Here is a 22934-nt window from a genome sequence, read left to right on the forward strand (position 1 = left end):
ATATACTTGGCTATGTTAGACAGTACTTGGCTAGGTTAGAGAGTACTTGGCTAGGTTAGATGGTACTTGGTTAGGTTAGATGGTACTTGGTTCAGTTAGAGAGTACTTAGGAGTTAGAGAGTACCTGGCTAGGTTAGACAGTACTTGGATGGTGGGATGGAACTGGACCTGACAACAGATGATTTATCCAGGGCTCAGGTGGATTCGATTCCAAATAAAAATTCAGCCTCTTAAGGGTCCCATACCATCCTCTTACAGCAGCTTTTTTTTTTTTTGAGGCAGAGTCTTGCTCTGTTGTCCAGGCTGCAGTGCAGTGGCGTGATCTCGGCTTACTGCAAAACTCCACCTCCCTAGTTCAAGTGATTCTCCTGGTTCAGCCTCCCCAGTAGCTGGGACTACAGGTGCCCGCCACCACACCCAGCTAACTTTTTGTATTTTTAGTAGAGACAGGGTTTCACCATGTTAGCCAGGTTGGCCTCCATCTCCTGACCTCGTGATCCACCCACCTTGACCTCCCAAAGTGCTAGAATTACAAACGTGAGCCACCACACTCAGCCTTAGAGTCCTTTCATGTGACAGCAAGGAACGTCTGTACCCAGTGTACTACACATGTCCCTCGTGACTTTCCTCACATCTGTTACAAGTGGCCTTAGAGAGTCCCAGCAATGCCAACTTCCTATTAGCAGTCCTGGCATTCAAGAAACACTCGAATAAGGAATAGGTTGGCATCATAAAGGAATAGGTTGGCATCATAGGTTACCTGACTTGTCTCTGAGATTCCACAACTCCTCCTTCTTAGTCTTCAAATTTGAATCAGGCTGGGCATGGTGGCTCACTCCTGTAATCCCAGCACTTTGGGAGGCCGAGGTGTGTGGATCACCTGAGGTTGGGAGTTCGAGACCAACCTGGCCAACATGTTGAAACCCCATCTCTACTAAAAATACAAAAAATTAGCCGGGTGTGGTGGTGGACACTTGTAATCCCAGTTACTCGGGAGGCTGAGGCAGGAGAATCACTTGAACCAGGGAGGCGGAGGTTGCAGTGAGCCGAGATCACACCACTGCACTCCAGCCTGGGCAACAAGAGCGAAACTCTATCTCAAAAAAAAAAAAAAAAAAAATTTTTTTTGAATCAATACTGTCAATGCCCCCAACTAATTCTCATGTAAACCCGGTGCTCAAAATCCTTTGAAGAGTTTCGCAGTATCTCAGTGTTCTTTATTTGCCCTTATTTCTTGTCATCCCAGATTGATTTCTACAACTGGGTACACTGTCCAAATAAGTGCTAATGCTTAGAGTTTGGGAGCCACCAAGTGAAGAAGCCAGGAATAATTTTTCAGATGATAGATAATGTCAGGAGCTGACTGTAGGCAGCAGGTTTTGAGAAGCTGATTGGTGATTGCCGTTTGGCCCACATATGTTTGCTAAGAACCACCAGAGCAGTTATTTGATTCAGTCCTTCTTGCTCTAGGTGTTGTGTGAACCTAAATCCGCTTTGTCCTGGTAGGTGAAAGCTGATAAGGACAGTCCCAACCTAGCCCAGCTGCAGCAGGCCTCTCGGGGAGTGAACCAGGCCACTGCCGGCGTCGTGGCCTCAACCATTTCCGGCAAATCACAGATTGAAGAGACAGGTAGCCTTTCCAAAGGGACCCTTTTCTTATCTTGCATCCTTGAGCTCTTCTCTGCATCATCCCCTGTGATCCCAACCAAATTCCACAGGACTGTGTCTACCTTCTTTCATATTTTTCATCTTTTTATTTTTTCTTTATTTCTGTTTTTGAGACAGGGTCTCATTCTGTCACCCAGGCTGGAGTGCAGTGGTACGATCTCTGCTCACTGCAAACTCCACCTCCCTGGTTCACACGATTCTCCTGCCTTAGCCTCCCGAGTAGCTGGGATTACAGGCGCCCGCCACTGCGCCCACTAATTTTTGTATTTTTAGTAGAGACGGGGCTTCACCATGTTGGCCAAGGCTGGTCTCGAACTCCTCGCTTCAGGTGATCCGCCCACCTTGGCCTCCCAAAGTTTGCTGGAATTATAGGTGTGAGCCACTGTGCCACTGTGCCCTGCCTTTTTTTTTTTTTTTTGAGATGGAGTCTTGCTCTTGTTGCCCAGGCTGGAATGCAATGGCACAATCTTGGCTCATTGTAACCTCCGCTCCCAGATTCAAGTGATTTTCCTGCCTTAGCCTCCCAAATAGCTGGGATTACAGGCGCCCACCACTACACCTGGCTAATTTTTGTATTTTTAGTAAAGACGGGGTTTCACCATGTTGACCAGGCTGGTCTCGAACTCCTGACCTCGTGATCCACCCATCTCAGCCTCCCAAAGAGCTAGGATTACAGGAGTGAGCCACCATGTCCAGCCCCCTCAGTTACTTTCATGCAGTGTTGACAAATGGCAAGCCAGGTGTTTCCACAGAGCGTTGGCATTGGCCGCCTCTCAGGTGCCAGTCAGCCAGGGTAGAATTTGATAAGATGTTCTTGTTTCCATCCTTGCAGACAACATGGACTTCTCAAGCATGACGCTGACACAGATCAAACGCCAAGAGATGGATTCCCAGGTGAGAGCTCCATCGCTAAGTCTAGATAGCCTCTATTGCCTAGACATGGACTCTAAATATTGTTCCCATGGAGAAAAGCCAGAGGGACAGAGACCTGAGTGGAAATGAACACAGGTGCACCTACTAACCCAAGACTGAATGTAAATCATGCCAGAAGAAATAGTGGAGGTGGAGGTTATTAGTACAAATCAGAATCCTTGTTTTTTTGTTCTTTTGTTATTTTGTTTTTTTGAGATGGAGTCGTGTCATGTCACCCAGGCTGGAATGCAATGGCATGATCTCGGCTCACCTCACTCGCCACCTCCCAGGTTCAAGTGATTCTTCTACCTCAGCCTCCCAAGTAGCTGGGATTATAGACATGTGTCATCATGCCCAGCTAATTTTTTATTTTTAATAGAGATAGGGTTTCCCCATGCTGGCCAGGCTGATCTCGAACTCCTGACCTTGTGATCTGCCCACCTGGGCCTTCCAAAGTGCTGGGATTACAGACGTGAGCCACCGGCCCCCTTTTTTTTTTTTTTTCCTTAAATAAAGACAGGGTCTCACTATGTTGCCTAGGCTGGTCTCAACTCCCGGCCTCACACAATCCTCCTGCCTCAGCCTCCCAAAGTGTTCGGATTACAGGCGTGAGCCACCATACCCAGCCAAGATCAGACTCATAACTCTTGCCCACTAGTCTTGGACTAACGTTCCTCTAAATGTTATCCAGGATCTCTTAGTATCCATAAACTTAATAGTCTTACTATAAACATTGTTTTAGACTTCTGGTATGAATTATTTGCTTATGACCTTTAGTTTTAAAAGAGAAAATCCTTTTAACTCATCAAAGGCAATGCCATTATTTCTCTCTGTTGTTCTATAAAGTCATACGATGCAAAATAGGTATCAGCAAGATCCTTTAAAAAAATTGACATCATTTTTCTAGACTTATTGGTCATCAGTCTCGGGGTGAATTTCAAATTGGAATTGTTAAAGTACTCCAAGATGCGTCACTCAGCATTTTTTTTTTCTCTTTTTTGAGTCAGGGCCTTACTCTGTTCCTCAGGCTGGAGTGCAGTGGTGCTATTACATCTCACTGCAGACTTGAACTCCTGGGCTCAGGCGGATCCTCCCACCTCAGCCTCCTGAGTAGCTGGGACTACAGGTGCACACCACCATGCCCAGCTAATTTTTCTTTCTTTCTTTCTTTCTTTTTTCTTTTTTTGAGACTGAGTCTTGCTCTGTCGCCCAGACTTGAGTGAGTACAGTGGCATGATCTTGGTTCACTGCGACCTCCGCCTTCCGGGTTCAAGCGATTCTCCCGACTCAGCCTCCGAAGTAGCTGGGATTAGAGACATGCACCGTCATGCCCGGCTAATTTTTGTATTTTTAGTAGAGATGGGGTTTCACCATGTTGGCCAGGCTGGTCTCGAACTCCTGACCTCAGGCAATCTGCCCACCTCGGCCTCTCAACGTACTAGGATTACAAGTGTGAACCACTGCACTCAGCCTCTTTCTTTACTTTTTGTAGAGATGGGGGTCTCACTATATTGCCTAAGCTGGTCTTGAACTTCTGGGCTCAAGCAATTCTCCTACCTGAGCCTCCCAAAGTGTTGGAATTATAGCCATGAGCCACTGCACCTGGCTCAGCATCTTTAGGAAAAGACACAGATCACCAGCAAAGCCAAATTTCTGTCTGAATACTGAAGGGACTTCTGCTTAGCAGTCTCACTCGGTCTCTCTTGACTTTATTTTTATTATTATTATTTTTTTGAGACAGACTCTCGGTGTGTTGCCCAGGTTGGAGTGCAGTGATGCAATCTTGGCTGACTGCAACCTCCACCTCCCAGGTTCAAACAATTCTTCCACCTCAGCCTCCCAAGTAACTGGAATTACAGGCACCCGCCACCACGCCCAGCTAATTTTTGTATTTTTAGTAGAGACAAGGTTTCACCATGTTGGCCAGGCTGGTCTTGAACTCCTGACCTCAGGTGATACACCTGCCTCGGTCTCCCAAAATGCTGAGATTACAGGCATGAGCTACTGCACCCATCCCCTCTTGACTTAAATACCACCTATATGTGGATAAATTCCAAAAGCTTCTCCACAGCTTAGATCTTCTCCTTGAGCCCCATACTTATCCAGCAGCCTTCTTGATAGCTCCCCACTAATGTCCTAGAGGTATCTCAAACATAACTGATATCCAAAACAGGCCTCTGGGTGTCCCTCACATCCTCCGTCCCTCCCCCTGTTTGTTTCATCTCAGTAAATGACACTCCCACCGCCTACTGGGTGCTGAGCCACAAACAGTCATCCTTGATTCCTCTCCTTCCCTCACCCTCCACATCCAATCCATCTGCAAGGCCTGTTAATGCTAAATTACAAAACAAAAGCTTAATCTTTCCACTTCTTTCCATCTTCCTACTGTAACCTAAGCCACCATTGTCTGTCTCATGAACCACTACAAAAGCAACTTACCTATAATGTTATATGAGTAGTCATTTTAAAATAATCCTGTGGTAGGCTGGGTGCATTGGTCATGCTTATCATCCCAGTACTTTGGAAGGCCAAGTTGGGAGGATTGCTTGGCCAGGAGTTCAAGACAAGCCTGGGCAACATAGAGAGACCCCATCTCTACATAGAAATTAAAAATTAGCTGGGCATGGTGGCACATGCCTGCAGTCCCAGCTACTCTGGAGGCTGAAGCAGGAGGATCACTCGAGGCCAGGAGTTTGAGGCTTCAGGGAGCTGTGATCACACTCTTGCACTCCAGCCTGTGTGACAGAGTGAGACCCTGTCTCTAAAAATAACGATAGTAATAATCCCATGGCACAATCGAGTGGTGGGGAGAATAGCAAAGAGCATTGCAGAGGCTGGTCATATGGTTGGTTAGTTGGTGGAGCTGGGTGAAGAGCACAGTGAGGTCACTCTGCTAGTCTCCATCCCTCTGTAGATGTTTTACTTTTTCCATAATAAAAAGTTGTTTCAAAACAAAAAAGGAACCACTTCACTGGGTCTAGTTGCTTCTACTCTTGACCCTCTACAGTCCATTCATTCCCCATGTGATAGTTTAGAAATGTAAATCTCAGGATGTCCCCTCTCTGCTTAAATCCTCCCAGTGGCTTTTCATTGCATGTACAACATCCAAGCTCCTCATCAGGTCATGAGCCTGGTTAAAAAATGATCCTTGCCTGGTTCTCAACTTTATCCTGCAACCCTACCCTTCTATCATATGTCTCATATACAACTTCCTTCCTTCTCCCAACACCTCCAGATCTGTCTTGCTTTAGAGCCTTTGCTCTGGCTGTTTCTTCTGTCTGGAATATTATTCTCCAGGTCGCCAGGCAGCTGAGCTCTTAAGGCCACATAAGCTGAAAAATGACTTTCTGAGAATAGACCTGGCTGACTATTCTTAGGCTTTATCACATCTCCCTGTGTCATTTCTTTGCAATATGATCTTTCTTCTTCATTTGTCTTTTCCCTCTATAAGGTAAGCAGGGACATGATCAGTGCTCAGCAAATATTCGTGGGTTTTTTTGTTGTTTTTTTTTTTTTTTGAGATGGAATTTCGCTCTTGTTGCCCAGGCTGGAGTGCAATGGTGTGATCTTGGCTCACTGCAACCTCTGCCTCCTGGATTCAAGCAATTCTCCTGCCTCAGCTTCCCAAGTATCTGGGATTACAGGCATGCACCACCACACCTGGCTAATTTTGTATATTTTTAGTAGAGATGGGGTTTCATCATGTTGGTCAGGCTAGTCTTGAACTCCTGACCTCAAGTGATCCACCCACGTTGGCCTCCCAAAGTGCTGGGATTACAGGCATGAGCCACTGTGCCTGGCCAGCAAATATTCCTTGAATTAAGAAATAAAATAAATTACATTAATGAGAAGTAGATCTAGGCAAGATCACCTTTTCCTTTAGTAAGATTGTCCATGCTTTTTCCTGTAGCAGTAATAAGCCTAAGTTGCACAAATACCTGAAAGATATCAGAACCATCATACTTGGCTCCTACCTGGGTTTCCAGGGAACCGGAATTGAAGAAGGGTTACAACTAGATTGGAACTCACCATACAGTTAGGCTAAACATTAGAGTTGTTTTTTAGATAGTGATTTATCAGAGGAACAGAAGATAAGCCCACCTCCCATTTAGGTGTTTGTAAAGCATCATTCACTTCCAGTAGAGGATCACAGTGAGTAAAACATAAGAGCTACTGGGATGGATAGATAAATGAATGGGAGAATGGAAAAATTAGAGCAAAAAGAGAACAGAAATTGAGGACTAGATAAAGTATGGAAACAGGGTGAATAATACAGAAGAAGAGGAATTCACAATGCAGCAGAAAGGGGGTAATCAAAATAAGATAGATGTAGGCTGGGCATGGTGTTTCATGCCTGTAATCTCAGCACTTTGGGAGGCCAAGACAGGAGGATGTCTTAAGGCCAAGAGTTCACTACCAGCCTGGGCAGCAGAGCAAGACCCCATCTCTATAAAAAATATACATAAAAATTAAATCTCAGAGAGTTGATCAAAAGAAAATCCCACTTACTTTCCTTACAGGTTAGGGTGCTAGAGCTAGAAAATGAATTGCAGAAGGAGCGTCAAAAACTGGGAGAGCTTCGGAAAAAGCACTACGAGCTTGCTGGTGTTGCTGAGGGCTGGGAAGAAGGTGAGCTGACTCCAAGGACGGGCACTAACCCACAGCAGGGAGGGGAAGCTGTGTGACAGGGCCTTCCCCTAGAATGGAACAGAACAAGGAACCCACCAGATTGGTGGCTTCTTCCTTCTCTTCTCTCTTCATGGAACCTGTTTTCTCTTCTGTTGTAAATAACCTTTAAGTCTAACTCTGGGTGAAATTATGGTGAATTAAAAGCTTTTGTTGTCACCTTTTAAGACCTAAACATTGATCATAACTCACTCACTGCCATTCCTTCCCAGGCCCAGCTAGCCTTGCCAACTCCCTGGGAATTTAGTTTCTGGCCAGCAGAGACTTGAAAAACAAAAGAATAGTGGTCAGTGGAGATCTGGCAGACAGGGATAAGTGAATTACAAGATTCTGACTATCTAGAGCCAGTGCAGGGCAACAATTGCCAAAAGATAGAAGGGATCAGGTGCTGAGAAATGGAGTGGCATGGAGTCACATTCAGCCTGCCAGCCCAGAGACTTGCCATCCATCACCTTGAGTCTATATGTTGCTGTCTGCATGTCAAAAGCAGTCAACTTGATCACAGCCAAGATTGTTGACTGTTATGGGATTTGACAGACTCTGGGCACCAACTATAGACAGATCCTAGTCATTCCTAGACACCAAACTCGGGGACTAGGTGATTACACCATGGTTATAATTATAACGTATTTTTGAGCCCACATGGTGGCAGGTTTTTTGGTTAAGTGAGTGTATGCATGCATGAAATGCTTTGCAACATAAATTATCATTGTCTTTTAGGAACAGAGGCATCTCCACCTACACTGCAAGAAGCGGTAACCGAAAAAGAATAGAGCCAAACCGATACCCCATATGTCAGTGTAAATCCTTGTTACCTATCTCGTGTGTGTCATTTTCCCAGCCACAGGCCAAATCCTTGGAGTCCCAGGGGCAGCCACACCACTGCCATTACCCAATGCTGAGGACCTGCATGACACTTCCAAAGACTCCCTCCATAGCGACACCCTTTCTGTTTGGACTCATGGTCATCTCTGTTCTTTCCCTGCCTCCCTAGTTAGCATCCAGGCTGGCCAGTGCTGCCCATGAGCAAGCCTAGGTGCAAAGAGGGGTGGTGGGGGACAGGGCCACTCAACAGAGAGGACTTCCATCCAGTCCTGCTGACTATTTGACCCCCACAACAATGGGTATCCTTAATAGAGGGGCTGCTTGTTGTTCGTTGACAGCTTGGAGAGGGAAGATCTTATGCCTTTTCTTTTCTGTTTTCTTCTCAGTCTTTTCAGTTTCATCATTTGCACAAACTTGTGAGCATCAGAGGGCTGATGGATTCCAAACCAGGACACTACCCTGAAATCTGCACAGTCAGAAGGACAGCAGGAGTGTCCTGGCTGTGAATGCCAAGGCCATTCTCCCCCTCTTTGGGCAGTGCCATGGATTTCCACTGCTTCTTATGGTGGTTGGTTGGGTTTTTTTGGTTGTATTTTTTTTTTTTTTTTTAAGTTTCACTCACATAGCCAACTCTCCCAAAGGGCACATCCCTGGAGCTGAGTCTCCAGGGCCCCCCACTGTGGCAGCTCCGGTGATGGTGCTGTCCAGGCCTCTCGGTGCTCCACTTCCGCCTCCACGCTGAGCAAGTGCTGGCCCACCCAGTCCATGCTCCAGGGTCAGGCGGAGCTGCTGAGTGACAGCTTTCCTCAAAAGGCAGAAGGAGAGTGAGTGCCTTTCCCTCCTAAAGCTGAACCCCAGCGGAAAGCCTCTGTCCACCTTCACAAGGGAGAAGACAACAGAAAGAGGGACAAGAGGGTTCACACAGCCCAGGTCTTCACAGGACACGTTTCTCAGGCGTTCCTGTGACCAGGCTCAAAAACTTTTATCACATGCTTGAACGGAGCTGGTGAGATCAACACTACTTCCCCGCCGGAATGAACTGTCCATGAATGGTCTGTGTCAAGTGGGCCATCTCCCTTGGCCCAGAGAGGGAGCATGGGAGCGATTCCCAACTCCTTTCTGCAGACGTCTGCCTTGGCATCCTCTTGCATAGGAAGATCGTTCCACCTTCTACGCAATTGACAAACCCGGAAGATCAGACGCAATTGCTCCCATCAGGAAAGAACCCTATACTTGGTTTGCTACCCTTAGTATTTATTACTAACCTCCCTTAAGCAGCAACAGCCTACAAAGAGATGCTTTGAGCAATCAGGACTTCAGGTGTGACTATAGCAAGGCTTATCTTTCTGCCCGGCTACATCAGCCTTCAAGAATCAGAAGCAAGGCCAAGGTGCTGGACTGTTACTGACTTGGATCCCAAAGCAAGGAGATCATTCGGAGCTCTTGAGTCAGAGAAAATGAGAAAGAACAGAGCCAGCGGCTCTAACTCCTTTCAGCCATACGCCCCAGGCTCTCGCTGCCCTGTGGACAGGATGAGGACAGAGGGCACATGAACAGTTTGCCAGGGATGGGCAGCCCAACAGCACTTTTCCTGTTCTAGATGGACCCCAGCATTTAAGTGACCTTCTGATCTTGGAAAAACAGCGTCTTCCTTCTTTATCTATAGCAACTCATTGGTGGTAGCCATCATGCACTTCCCAGGATCTGCCCCAACAGAACATTGCTAGGTTTTGCTACATGACGGGTTGTGAGACTTCTGTTTGATCACTGTGAACCAACCCCCATCTCCCTAGCCCACCCCCCTCCCCAACTCATTCTCTGTGCATTTTCTAAGTGGGACATTCAAAAAACTCTCTCCCGGCCGGGCGCGGTGGCTCAAGCCTGTAATCCTAGCACTTTGGGAGGCCGAGGTGGGCGGATCACGAGGTCAGGAGATCGAGACCATCCTGGCTAACCCAGTGAAACCCCGCCTCTACTAAAAAATACAAAAACCTAGCTGGGCAAGGTGGCGGGCGCCTGTAGTCCCAGCTACTCGGGAGGCTGAGGCAGGAGAATGGCATAAATCCGGGAGGCGGAGCTTGCAGTGAGCTGAGATCCGGCCACTGCACTCCAGCCCAGGCGACAGAGCGAGACTCCGTCTCAAAAAAAAACAAAAAAAAAAAACAAAAAACAAAAAACTCTCTCCCAGGACCTTGGATGACCATACTCAGAGGTGTGACCTCCATACTGGGCTAAGGAAGTATCAGCACCAGAAATTGGGCAGTCTTAGGTTGAATGCTGCTTTCTGCTTAGTATTTTTTTTTATTCAAGGCTCAGAAGGAATGGTGCGTGGCTTCCCTGTCCCAGTTGTGGCAACTAAACCAATCAGTGTGTTCTTGATGCGGGTCAACATTTCTAAAAGTAGCTAGTCCTCACTTCTAGATCTCAGCCATTCCAACTCATACGTTTCAAATTACCAATGGGGCGACCGGGCACCACTGTACCCGTGGCTCATGCCTGTAATCCCAGGACTTTGAGAGGCCAAGGCAGGTGGATCACCTGAGGTCAGGAGTTCGAGACCAGCCTGGCTAATGTGGTGAAACCCCGTCTCTACTAAAAATACCAAAAATTAGCCAAGCATAGTGGCGGGTGCCTGTAATCCCAGCTACTCAGGAGGCTGAGACAGGAGAATCTCCTGAACCCTGGAGGCAGAGGTTGCAGTGAGCTGAGATCACGCCATTGTACTCCAGCCTGGGCAACAAGAGCAAAACTCCGTCTCAGAAAAAACCAAAAAAACAAATTACAAATGGGGCAAAAAGTCTAGTGTACTGGATCAAATTAAGATTCTCTGCCCAGCTGAGCACAGTGGCTCACGCCTGTAATCCCAGCACTTTAGGAGGCCAAGGCGGGAGGATTGCTTGAGCTCAGGAGTTTGAGACCAGGCTGGGCATCATAGTGAGACCTCGTCTCTACTAAAATTCAAAAACAAAATTAGCCTGGCATGATGGTGCACATGCCTGTAGTCTCGGCTGGTTGGGGAGCTGAGGTGGGAGAACTGCTTGAGCTTGGGAAGTCGAGGCTGCAGTCAGCCCTGACTGTGCCACTGCACTCTAGCCTGGGTGATGGAGTGAGACCCTGTCATAAAAAAAAAAAAAAAAAAAAAAAAAAAGATTCTCTGTCCGAGCCCAGCCCAGGAGTTTGAGGCTGCAATGAGCCATGATTGCACCACTGCACTCCAGCCTGAGTGTCAGAGCGAGACTCCATCTCTTTAAAAACAAAAAATTGTTTGTTTTTAAAGCCACAGAAAAATTTAAAACCTTCATCGACTTAGCCTGAGTCATAACGGTTAAGAAACCACTTAAACAGAAGCAGAGGCTAAGTCAGTGTCACATGAGGAAGTAACTGTCAGATGTCACATAATTACTTTCGTAATAGCTCAGATTAGAACGGCTACCCCATTCTCTAGACAAAATCAAATTTTCCTATTGTGACTCTTCTAAAAATGAAGATGAAGAGGTATTTAGTGACACACCTTGGATTAAAACGGGAATCACATCTTAAAGCTAAAAATGAACCTGCCAGCCTTTTAAATGAGTCACTGAGCGTCACTAGTGACAAGTCTCGGGTGAGTGCAAATGGGTCATGACAAGATGGGACGGTAACAAAATAATGGCTTAGGATCAACAAGAAGTTGAAAAACAGCATCTGTTACTTAAGTTTGTAAGACAGTGCCCTAAGGCCTCTAGAGAAAAGATGTTTGTTTACATAAGAGAAAGAGGCCGGACATGGTGCCTCACTCCAGTAATCCCAACACTTTGGGAGGCAGGGGTGGGTGGATCACCTGAGGTCAGGAGTTCAATACTAGCCTGGCCACCATGGTGAAACCCCGTCTCTACTAAAAATATAAAAATTAGCCGGGTGTGGTGGTGGGCACCTGTAATCCCAGCTACTAGGGAGGCTGAGGCAGGAAAATCACTTGAACCTGGGGGACGGAGGTTGCAATGAGCCAAGATCACACCACTGTACTGCAGCCTGGGTGACAGAGTGAGACTCCGTCTCAAAAAATAAAAATAAAAAAAAGAGAGAGAGAGAAAGAAACAGAAGAGAAGAGCCACCTTGGCAGGGTTATTTTATATCTGAGCAAGGAATTTAAATGAGACTAGTTTAGATTGTTTACTGATGCGGCCGTCCATAGCAGTACCCCTAAAATCCCACCAGAATACGGGTCCCTCTAACCCAGTGACTGGAAGAACCACTGTCTAGAGCAACTTTTCTTGGAACTGCCCCAGCTACCAAGTCAGACACCAAGGTTTCTGCCACCAGGTAACACGGGGATCACAGGTACATGTCGCTCTGGTCAGATTAGTTGGCTTTGGTCCCTCAACCCTGTGGAGGAGCTAGTTCTCAGCTTGCAGCTGGAAGCTCTCTCTTAGCTCCTTAGTCTACAGGGGTCTCCTGGCTCCACTTGACCCTGGTCTTTAATAACTGGTCAGTATCTTGCTACCTTCTACCACCTTTCCAAAATCTCTGGAAGTCCTGCCAGGGAAAGCCTCCAGTTCCAACATTGGCTTTCCAAGCAAACTGGCTTTGCCCTCTCTCTGCCATCCTTGTCCTCCAGAGACTGTACCACCTGTAGCATAGAAAAACACCACCACGGACCTGCCAGCCATCGACGCAGCAAACCAGGCCGGCTGTTTGCTGCCAAATTCCTTCCTCTCCCAGGTCCAGACCAAATACAAGATCAGCACCACACCGTGGTGTTGTCAGGAGCCAAAGCAACAGGAAACAATTCAATGCTGTTGGGTTCGATTCTGAGAGTAGATTTTTCCAGACATGTCTTTCAGGTGACCCTCAACTACCTCAGGTTTGAAGGCCCTAAATGAAACTGATTACCACTCATAGGGGCAAACCGAGGGGGTTCGGTTACATCTTGGTGATAATGCAATTGTCTCAAACTGATAACAAACTCTTTCACATTTCGGTTTGCAGGGGTAGGGTTGGGTTTGTTTTTCTTCTCTTCTGTGTTTACCCTTTCCCCCGGGTTTCCAGTAGGGTAGTTCCTTGAAATGAATTTCATTTTTCACTGAGTGCCTACCTTCCCAGGGCAGGTGGCCACTGGCTTCTGTTTCCCTCCAACAATACTTTTATTATGGTATTAAGACCTTTCTTTGTATAATACATTGCATCTGTGTTTTCAATTTTTCAAATAAATATTTCCGCCTGGCAATGGAGCATGGTGGTGATTGACCGGCCAGCGTGGCTCCGAGGTATAGGTTCCGGTGAGAAGCCTGCATTTGTATGCTGGGGTTCATGGAATCCACTTAGCCCCACACCTCTGGGAATGTGTCTTAGAAATATTAGTTTGAGCCGGGTGTGGTGGCTCACACCTGTAATCCTAGCTCTTAGGGAGGCAGAGGCAGGAGGATAGCTTGAGCCCAGGAGTTAAGAGACCTGTCTGGACAATATAGTGAGATGCTGTTCTCCACAAAAAGGGGAAAAAAAAGAAATATGAGTTTGACACTGGACATGGTGGCTCATGCCTGTAATCCCAGCACTTTGGGAGGCTGTGGTGGGAGGATCACTTGAGTACAGGAGTTTGAGAGCAGCCTGGGCAACATAGCAAGATCCCATCTACAACAAAATTAAGTGGGCGTGGTAGCATATGCCCATAGTCTCAGCTACTTGGGAGGCTAAGTCAGGAGGATCACTTCAGTCCAAAAGGTTGAGACTTCAGTGATCACACCATTGTACTCCACCCTGGGCAACAGAACAAGACCGTCTCTTAAAAAAAAAAAAAGGCGGGTGCAATGGCTCATGCCTGTAATCCTAGCACTTTGGGAGGCCAAGGCGGGAGGATCACTTGAGGCAAGGCGTTTGAGACCAGCCTGGGCAACATGACAAAACCCTGTCTCTATAAAAAAAAAAAAATACAGATCGAAAGAGCGCAAAAAGCTGGGGCAGGGGGAGGGGGGGGGGAGCCCCAGCTTCTAGAGGGGGAGATGGGAGAATCACGTGAGCCCCTGGGGAGGTCGAGGCTGTGGTAAGCCATGATTGTGCTACTGCACTCCAGCCTGGGTGACAGAGACCCTGTCTAAAAATGTATACTAATTAAAAAAAATAAAAACCTATCATATAGATCAGGTCTCATAAAATCTGGGGGTTCAGGCTGTGGCTCCTCCCTCTGCACCCTTGCAATGCAAATTAACCTGTTACCTTACAATGAGATGTGACCAATTCTGCTCAGAGACAGAAGCTACTGGTCATAAAGGGACTCAGAGCAAGCCAGTCACAGCTAGCAGAGGATTGACAGAGGGAGCTAACAGAGCCGGGCTGGGCTGCAGAGCGACCTTTCCACAGCACGATTGGCTGCAACCTAATACTGCCAGTGTGTTAAGCCAGGGGACCTACAGGGGAGACACAGATTGGGAAAGGCTGGGCTTGGAAAGCAGGAAAATTGGCCCAAATGACTCATCACGTAAGGAGAGAATGAGGCAGGTAATCAGAAGCTAGCATCTCTAAGGAGATCAAAGAACCAGTGGGATCACCTTGCTCAGTGGGAAGGTGATCTGGATAAATACCAAAGACGGGGACACTGGCCTGCAGCTGGTTTTTCTGCTCCCAGTGGCAGAATGCCAAGGTGAGCCTGCTCCATTTAAAGCATAGGCCAGGCGAGGTGGCTCATGCCTGTAATCCCAGCACTTTAGGAGGCCCAAGCAGGTTGTTCACTTGAGTCCAAGAATTCAAGACCAGCCTGGGCAACGTGGAGAAACTCTATCACTGCAAAAAATACAAAAAATTAACTGGGTGTGGTGGCACATGCCTGTAGTCCCAGGTACTTGGGAGACTGAGGCAGGAGGATTGCTTGAGCCCAGGAGGCAGAGGTTACAGTGAGCTATGATGGCGCCACTGCACACTCCAGCCTGGGTGACAGAGCCAGACATTGTCTTAAAAAAACAACCAAAAAAAAGCATCTTGAACTGTCCTTTAAAAGCTCTACTAGGCTGGGCACAGTGGCTCATGCCTGTAATCCCAGCACTTTGGGAGGCCAACGCGGAGGATCACTTGAGGTCAGGAGTTCGAGACTGGCCTGGCCAACATGGTGAAACCCCCATCTCTACTAAAAATACAAAAATTAGCTGGGTGTGGCGGCGTATGCCTGTAATCCCAGCTACTCGGGAGGCTGAGGCACGAGAATCGCTTGAACCTGGGAGGCAGAGGTTGCAGGCAGCCAAGATCATGCCACTGCACTCCAACCTGGGCAATGGAGCAAGCCTCCCTCTCAAAAAAATAAAAAATAAGAGTTCTACTCAATTGTGCAGACAATGGAAAGTGGCTGATTGGCTTTAGGCAAAGGGGTGACATAATGAGATTTGCATTCTGAAAAGATCATTCTGGTTGCAGTATGGAGGACAGAGCGGCGTGGAGCCGGAGTAGATGGGGGAAGCCAACAAGGAAGCTATTGTCATAGTCAAGGCAAAGGGTGATGGCAGATGAGACAGGGTAGTGGCAGGAGAGACAGGAGAAATGGCAGGCCAAAGAGACACATGGCAGGTAAAATGGACATGGACAGACAGGCTTTGGGTTACATAGAGGGCGGCTAGGGAAGGAGCTTTTAGGGAGGGGTCCTGGGTTTCTGGATTGTGAAATTAGTGGCGCCATCTACCTGGAAGAAGGTCAGGCTCAGCAAATTGCCTTTTTTTTTTTTTTTTTTGGAGACAGAGTCTCGCTCTGTCACGCAGGTTGGAGTATAGTGGCAAAATCACAGCTCACTGCAACCTTCACCTCCAGGGTTCAAGCAATTCTGCCTCAGCCTCCAAGGAGATGGCATTACAAGTGCCCGCCACCACACCGGGCTAATTTTTTTAGTAGAGACCAGGTTTCACCATGTTGGCCAAGCTGGTTTCGAATTCCTGACCTCAAGTGATCCTCCCACCTTGGCCTCCCAAAGTGCTGGGATTGTAGGTGTAAGTAAGCCACCGCGCCCAGCCTGAATTGCCTTTTTTTTTTTTTTTTTTTAAAGACTGGGACAGGAGATCTTGTGCTGTCACCCAGGCTGGAGTGCAGTGGCCCAGTCATAGCTCACTGCAACCTCCAGATCCTGGCCTCAAGCAATCATCCTGCCTCTGCCTCCCAAAGTGCTGGAATTTTAGGTGTGAGCTACCAAACCTGGCCTCAGCTGAGTTGCCTTTGAAACATTCTCATGAAGATGCAAAGTTTAACTCAGAAGTCAGAGGTCATGGGAATTGAATGGTACCTAAAGCCATAACAGAAGGAAAGAGTACAAGAAAAGAAAAGGGTCTATAATGGAGCCTTGAGGATTTTCTGTATTTAAAATAACCAAGGCCAGGCACGGTGGCTCACGCCTGTAATCCCAGCCCTTTGGGAGGCCAAGGCAGGCGGATCACCTGAGGTCAGGAGTTCAAGACCAGCCTGACCAACGTGGAGAAACCCCCCCACCTCTACTAAAAATACAAATTTAGCTGGGTATAGTGGTGCATGCCTGTAATCCCAGCTACTCGGAAGACTGAGGCAGGAGAATTGCTTGAATTCGGGAGGCAGAGGTTGCAGTGAGCCAAGATCGCGCCATGGCACTCCAGCCTGGGCAACAAGAACAAAACTCCATCTCAAAATAAATAAATTAATTACATAACCAACTTTAGGCTGGGCGCAGTGGCTCATGCCTGTAATCTCAGAACTTTGGGAGGCCGAGGCGGGCAGATCACCTGAGGTCACGAGTTCAAGACCAGCCTGGCCAACATGGCGAAACCCCATCTCCCCCAAAAATACAAAAATTAGCTGGGTGTGGTGGTGGGTGCCTGTAATCCCAGCTACCTGGGAAGCTGAGGCAGGAGAAGAACTGCTTCAACCCAGGCGGCAGAGTTTGCAGTGAGCTGAGATCACGCCACTGCACTCCAGCCTGGGTGACAGAGTGATACTCTGTATCAAAAAAATGATAATAATAAAAATTAAAAAATAAAATAACCAAGTTTAATGTATTTTTACTATGGTGAGTTTCTTAGTCCATTAGGACATTACTATTACATAAAATTACTGAGACCTGGTAATTTATAAAGAACAGAAATTGGCTGAGCATAGTGGCTCACACCTATAATCTCAGCACTTTGGGAGGCTCCGGTGGGTAGATCACTTGAGTCCAGAAGTTCAAGACCAGCCTGGGCAACATAGGGAGACCACATCTCTACAAAACATAATAAACAGCCAGGTGTGGTGGTGCACACCTGTAGTCCCAGCTACACAGGAGGCTGAGGTGAGCAGATCACTTGAGCCCAGGATTTTGAGGCTGTAGTGAGCTATGATCGCATCACTGCACTCCAGCCTGGGTGACAGGGCGAGAGCCTGTCTCAAATAAATAAATAGCCAAGTTTATTAGGCTGAACTCAAGCTGGAGAGTTTGGAAAAAAATCAGGAGAATGTGATATTTGAAAACCAAGGGAAGATTGTTTCAGGAATGAAGTACGAGTGTCAAGTAAGCAAGTCAGGAGGGATCGTAGAAAAGCTGCCATGACAAAGTGACAGCTGAGATACAGAGGATGGGGAGGCCTTATATAGACAACGAGGGAGGCAATGCTGACTCCCAGGGGAGTTGCAGCATGTGCAAAGGCCCTGTGCAAAGTTCTTCTGGATGCCCGTTACAAGCAAATGCAGGAGACCCTCATCTCTATAAAGATTAAAACCAAAATTAGCTGGGCATGGTGGTACATGCCTGTAGCCCCAACTACTCAGGAGGCTGAAGCAGGAGGATCCCTTGAGGCCATGAGGTGGAGGCTATAGTGAGCCGTGATCCTGGGTGACAGAGTGAAACCTTGTTTCAAAAAAAAAAAAAAAAAAAACCGCCAGGCGTGGTGGCTCAAGCCTGTAATCCCAGCACTTTGGGAGGCTGAGACGGGTGGATCACGAGGTCAGGAGATCAAGACCATCCTGGCTAACATGGTGAAACCCCGTCTCTACTAAAAAATACAAAAAACTAGCCGGGCGAGGTGGCGGGCGCCTGTAGTCCCAGCTACTCAGGAGGCTGAGGCAGGAGAATGGCATAAATCCGGGAGGCAGAGCTTGCAGTGAGCTGAGATCCGGCCACTGCACTCCAGCCTGGGCAACAGAGCGAGACTCCGTCTCAAAAAAAAAAAACCTGGCACAGTGGCTCACACCTGTAATCCCAGAACTTTGGGAGGCCAAAGCGGGCAGATCACTTGAGGTCAGGAGTTCAAGACCAGCCTGGCCAACATGGCGAAACCCTGTCTCTACTAAAAATACAAAAATTAGCTGGGCATGGTGGCACGTGCCTGTAATCCCAAGTACTTAAGAAGCTGAGGTAGGAGAATCACTTGAACCAGGAGGCGGAGGTTGCAGTGAGCCCAGATAGTACTACTGCACTCCAGCCTGGGCAACAGAGTAAGACTCTGTCTCAAAGAAAAAACAAATGTATACAAAATATACAGGTGCAAAATAGATGTAGGTGAGACCATTTAGTAAAATTGGAGTGGGGTGGAGTTGAAAGTTTGTTGCATACTATAGGAAACTGGGGAAATGTTGTAGGCCATATGACAGCAAGGCCACAAGGATGAATGAGAATTTCTAATCCACACTAGGAACACAATGCCGCTGAGAAAGCATTCATTTGTCAGGGAGTCTTTGCTTTTCACCAGCAATGTTTAGAATCCCTACATCCAGAATGGAGAAGACACATGGCCTGTTTTAGCAAGGAATGAAGACTGGCAAAAAGGGCAGAGCGAAAAATCACTGGGTTGAATGTTAAAAATCACTGGGGTCAACTGGGCATGGTGGCTCACACCTGTAATCCCAGCACTTTACAAGGCCAAGGCAGGAGGATCACTTGAGGTCAGGAGTTCGAGACCAGCCTTGCCAACATGGGGAAACCCGTCTCTACTAAAAATACAAAAATCAGCCGGGTACGGTGGCGCGTGCCTGTAGTCCCAGCTACTCAGTAGGCTGAGGCAGGAGAATCGCTTGAACCTGGGAGGCGGGGGTTGCAGTGAGCTGAGATCGCGCCACTGCACTCCAGGTTGGGTGACAGAGGGAGACTCTGTCTTAAAAAAAAGAAAAGAAAAAAATTATTCAATGACACTTGTTAAAGACAGCATGGAAGACTTTATTAAAAGGGGGAGTCAATCGAGATAGATACAGGGATCACTGCAATAGGGTCTTGCAGTGGGGAAGAGATTGAGCTCAACTCCAAGTACAGTGTGGGCAAGTGAGAATTTATAACCAGGGAGCAGCCTGATCACACCCTTGCGCTCCAGCCTGGGCAACAAGAGTGAAACTCAGTCTAGAAAAAAAAGAAAAAAAGAAAAGCCGTGGAGAGGTGCCAGAATCAGTTTGCAATAGACAGAGGAGCTCCAGAGTTTGAAACCCACCAATGGGGTTCTCTAATGCTCAGACTAGTAGAACAGGCTTTAGCTGTTCAGTTTTGGCCAGATTGTGACAGAATGATTGTGACGGGGGAAACCCGTTAGCAACTGTTAAAAAAAAAAATAGACAAAGTGCCCGTGAGTTTTGGTTTCAGTCTAAATGTGCAGTTTTCCAGGCAGTTTTCAGAATGATCTGAGTAACTTTCAAAGAACTAAACAAAAACCAACCATCAACATCTCACCATGGGAAATCGCCAACTGTGTACGCAGCTGCTGTTCCCAGAGGTCCCAGGAAAACCTGGCACCAGCAAGGGTCAAATCTGAGTAGGGATTGGGGCTCGTAAGGAGCCACAGCCTTGGAGGCACTGAATACCTTTTGGGGGTGCGGGCCACCTGGGGCCGAGTTTAGATTCCCACTCTTGTACACAAGGGTGATTGGATTGGATTCCCCCAGTCTGCAAGGTGAAAGAGGAAGGCAGGACCCAACCTACTTGTTCTTCCCGCCCTCAATCTAAGATTCTGGGAGCCAGCTGAAAGCAGGGAGCAGCCATGCCTCGTTGCCCGGCAACCGGCCACCTCGTGCCTCTGTCGTGGGAGTCGCCCCTCAGTGACGCAGGTGTGCGCGGTGCACGTCGGGACCACCATGAGGTTTCCGCCTGCCTGGGGTCCTCGTGCCCGACAGAGCTGCGGCCAGGCGGCTTAGGGAGGTTGGGATTGGGTCCTCGTGGCCCGGACTGGTGCAAGTAGAGGCCTCGGAAGTCGCAGCCACCTTGGGGGGACACTTGCTGTGGCCGTGGTCTGGCCACCGCCCTCTGGGGCCCCCGTCTGGACATGGCCTGGTCAGGTGAGTCCCTTCCGCACCCTGGGGCCGACTAGGCCTCTTACATCCCCCAAGTTCGGCCCTGGGCAAGTCATCCTCGGCTTCTGACCTCCAGCATTGTGCGTTGTTGTCTTGAGTTTTGGCAAGCACGTGACAATTAAAAGGCAGTTCCAGCGCGTGGTAGATGTGGAGCGTGGCTCCTCAGCAAGTGCCCTGGCAAGTCGTGCTTTCGCCATCTTCATCCCTGCTTCCTGTGCTCCCGCTCCCTTGGGTCCCAGGATCCCACTCCTTCCATGGAACGGAGTCTTCCGTCCCTGCCCTGGTTTCTGCTCAACTCAGCGCCGTGTCTCTGTTCCCCAAGGTTCTGTTTCTGTTCTGTGTTGCCCCCTCCCCCCGCCCCCGTTTTGTCTTTTTTCTTTCTTTCCTTTTTTTTTTTTTTTGGAGACGGAGTCTCGCTTTGTCGCCCAGGCTGGAGTGCAGTGGCGTGATCTCGGCTCACTGCAAGCTCGGCCTCCCAGGTTCACGCCTTTCTCCTGCCTCAGCCTCCCGAGTAGCTGGGACTACAGGCGCCCCGCCACCACGCCTGGCTAATTTTCTGTATTTTTAGTAGAGACGGAGTTTCACCGTGTTAGCCAAGATGGTCTCGATCTCCTGACCTCATGATCCGCCCACCTCGGCCTCCCAAAGTGCTGGGATTACAGGCGTGAGCCACCGCGCCCGGCCTTTCTATTTGTTTTTTTTTTTTTTTTTTTTTAAGAAACAAGGTCTAGGCGGGGCCTGGTGGCTCACTCCTGTAATCCCAGCACTTCGGGAGGCAGAGGCGGGCGGATGACCCGAGGTCAGGAGTTCCAGACCAGCCTGGCCAACAGAGTGAGACCCGTCTCTACTAAAAATACCAAAATTAGCTGGGCATGGTGGCATGCACCTGTAGTCCCAGCTACATGGAGCTGAGGCAGGAGAATTGCTTGAACCCGGGAGGCAGCAGTTGTGAGTAGAGAACGCGCCACTGCACTCCAGTCTGGGCGACAGAGTGAGACTCTGTCTTAAATAAATAAATAAATAAATACTCTTTCTAGAGAGAGAAAGAGACGAGAGAGAGGAGAAAGAGAGAGATTTCTGTCTCTGTCGCCCAGGCTGGGAGTGCAGTGGTGCTATCATGGCTCACTACAGCCTCCAACTCCTGGACTCAAGAGATCCTCCACCCCACTTCCAAGTAGCTGGGACTACAGGTGTGCACAGCTGACCACGCCTGGCTAATTTTTAAAGTTTTTTTTTTTGTGTGAAAATGGGGTGTCCCTATGTTGCCCAGGCTGGAGTGCAGTGGCATGATCATAGCTCATGGCAGTATCGAACTCCTGGGCTCAGCTTCTGCATAGCTGGGACTACAAGCCCCCACCATGCCCACCTAATTTTTAAACATTTTCTGATTTTCTGTAGAAGCAGAGTCTTGCTATGTTGCTCAGGCTGGTCTCCAACTCCAAACCTCAAGCCAACCTCCCACCTCTACCTTCCAAAGTGTTGGGATTACAGGCATGAGCCACTGCACCCGGCCTGTCTGTTCTGGACATACTTGGAGTTCTTGCTCTTCTATACCATCTCAATGACCAGGGTTGTTCAGATGGCTCCTAAAGGCTCCTAACAGGGCATATCATGAGAGGACTGCATTTCATCTGTTTGTAGGACAGTTGTACCTTTTTCATACCTGAGACCCTGTCTAAATCTGAAGTGGTGGTATTTGCTTCCTCTCCCAGTCTTTCACCTCCTGTGCGTTCACTAAATTCACCAATCACTAAGGCATGAAACTGACAGATTTTACTCTGAACGTCCTCTTCCTTCTGGGAAGTGCCAGATCCTAGACAGCTGTCTCCATTTTTCTGTTCTTTGCATTCTCACTGCTCTCCCCCGGCCCCTCCTTCGGTACTTTAAGTATTAGCTTGCCTATTGCAGCAGTCTTTTCTTTGGTCCTCCTGTTTGCCGTCTCCTTCTGCCATCAGTCTACCCATTCTCTTACGACTAACCATCCTAAAGCATGTATCTAAATATATCATTTAGGCTGGGCGCAGTGGCTCACACCTGTAATCCCAGCACTTTGGGAGGTGGAGGCAGGCAGATTACCTGAGGTCAGGAGTTCGAGACCACCCTGGCCAACCCATCTCTACTAAATATAGAAAAATTAGCCAGGTGTGGTGGTGCACGCCTGTAATCCCAGCTACTCCAGAGGCTGAAGCAGGAGAATCACTTGAACCCAGGAGGCAGAGGCTGCAGTGAGCTGAGATCACGCCACTATACTCCAGCCTGGGTGACAGAGCAAGACTCTGTCTCAAAATGAATAAATAAATAAATCTATCATTTACCTGCTCAAAAGCTTTCAGTGGCTCCCAACTGTGGTCGGTTTAGATGCTTAGCTCATTAGAATGCCATCCAAGCTCTAGATCTGTGGCTTTCAAGCTGGGCTTTGAGATGCGTCATGAGTTCAAAGAGGAGAGTAAGGGGAAGAAGGGTTTCTGGTTTTCTAGCCCTGTGTCAATCTTTGGGTTTTATTCCTTTTTCAAATTTTTCAAATTGTGCTTCCATTTAAAAAATGAGTTCCAGTTTAAAAAAAAAAAAATAGGCCGGGCACGGTGGCTCAAGCCTGTAATCCCAGCACTTTGGGAGGC

The 22934-nt window shown here is 48.1% G+C and overlaps 1 protein-coding gene across 4 annotated transcripts in view; it reads left to right on the forward strand.

Moving 5' to 3' along the window:
* HIP1 (huntingtin interacting protein 1) overlaps positions 1 to 10071 on the forward strand; it is a 216859-nt gene extending 206788 nt beyond the window's left edge. For 2 of the 4 annotated variants that reach the window (XM_023218703.1, XM_023218702.2), the window contains 4 exons: positions 1507 to 1630; positions 2501 to 2562; positions 7101 to 7209; positions 7987 to 10071. In XM_023218703.1, the coding sequence (XP_023074471.1) occupies positions 1507 to 1630; positions 2501 to 2562; positions 7101 to 7209; positions 7987 to 8039 (348 nt within the window). In that variant the 3' untranslated portion in view covers positions 8040 to 10071. The remainder of the gene's footprint in view (positions 1 to 1506; positions 1631 to 2500; positions 2563 to 7100; positions 7210 to 7986) is intronic. The other 2 variants (XM_023218700.1, XM_023218701.2) reach the window with 2 other exon arrangements.
* The last annotated feature ends 12863 nt before the right edge of the window (positions 10072 to 22934 follow it).

Source organism: Piliocolobus tephrosceles, chromosome 8 (assembly GCF_002776525.5).
Source record: "Piliocolobus tephrosceles isolate RC106 chromosome 8, ASM277652v3, whole genome shotgun sequence".
Lineage (NCBI taxonomy): Eukaryota > Metazoa > Chordata > Mammalia > Primates > Cercopithecidae > Piliocolobus > Piliocolobus tephrosceles.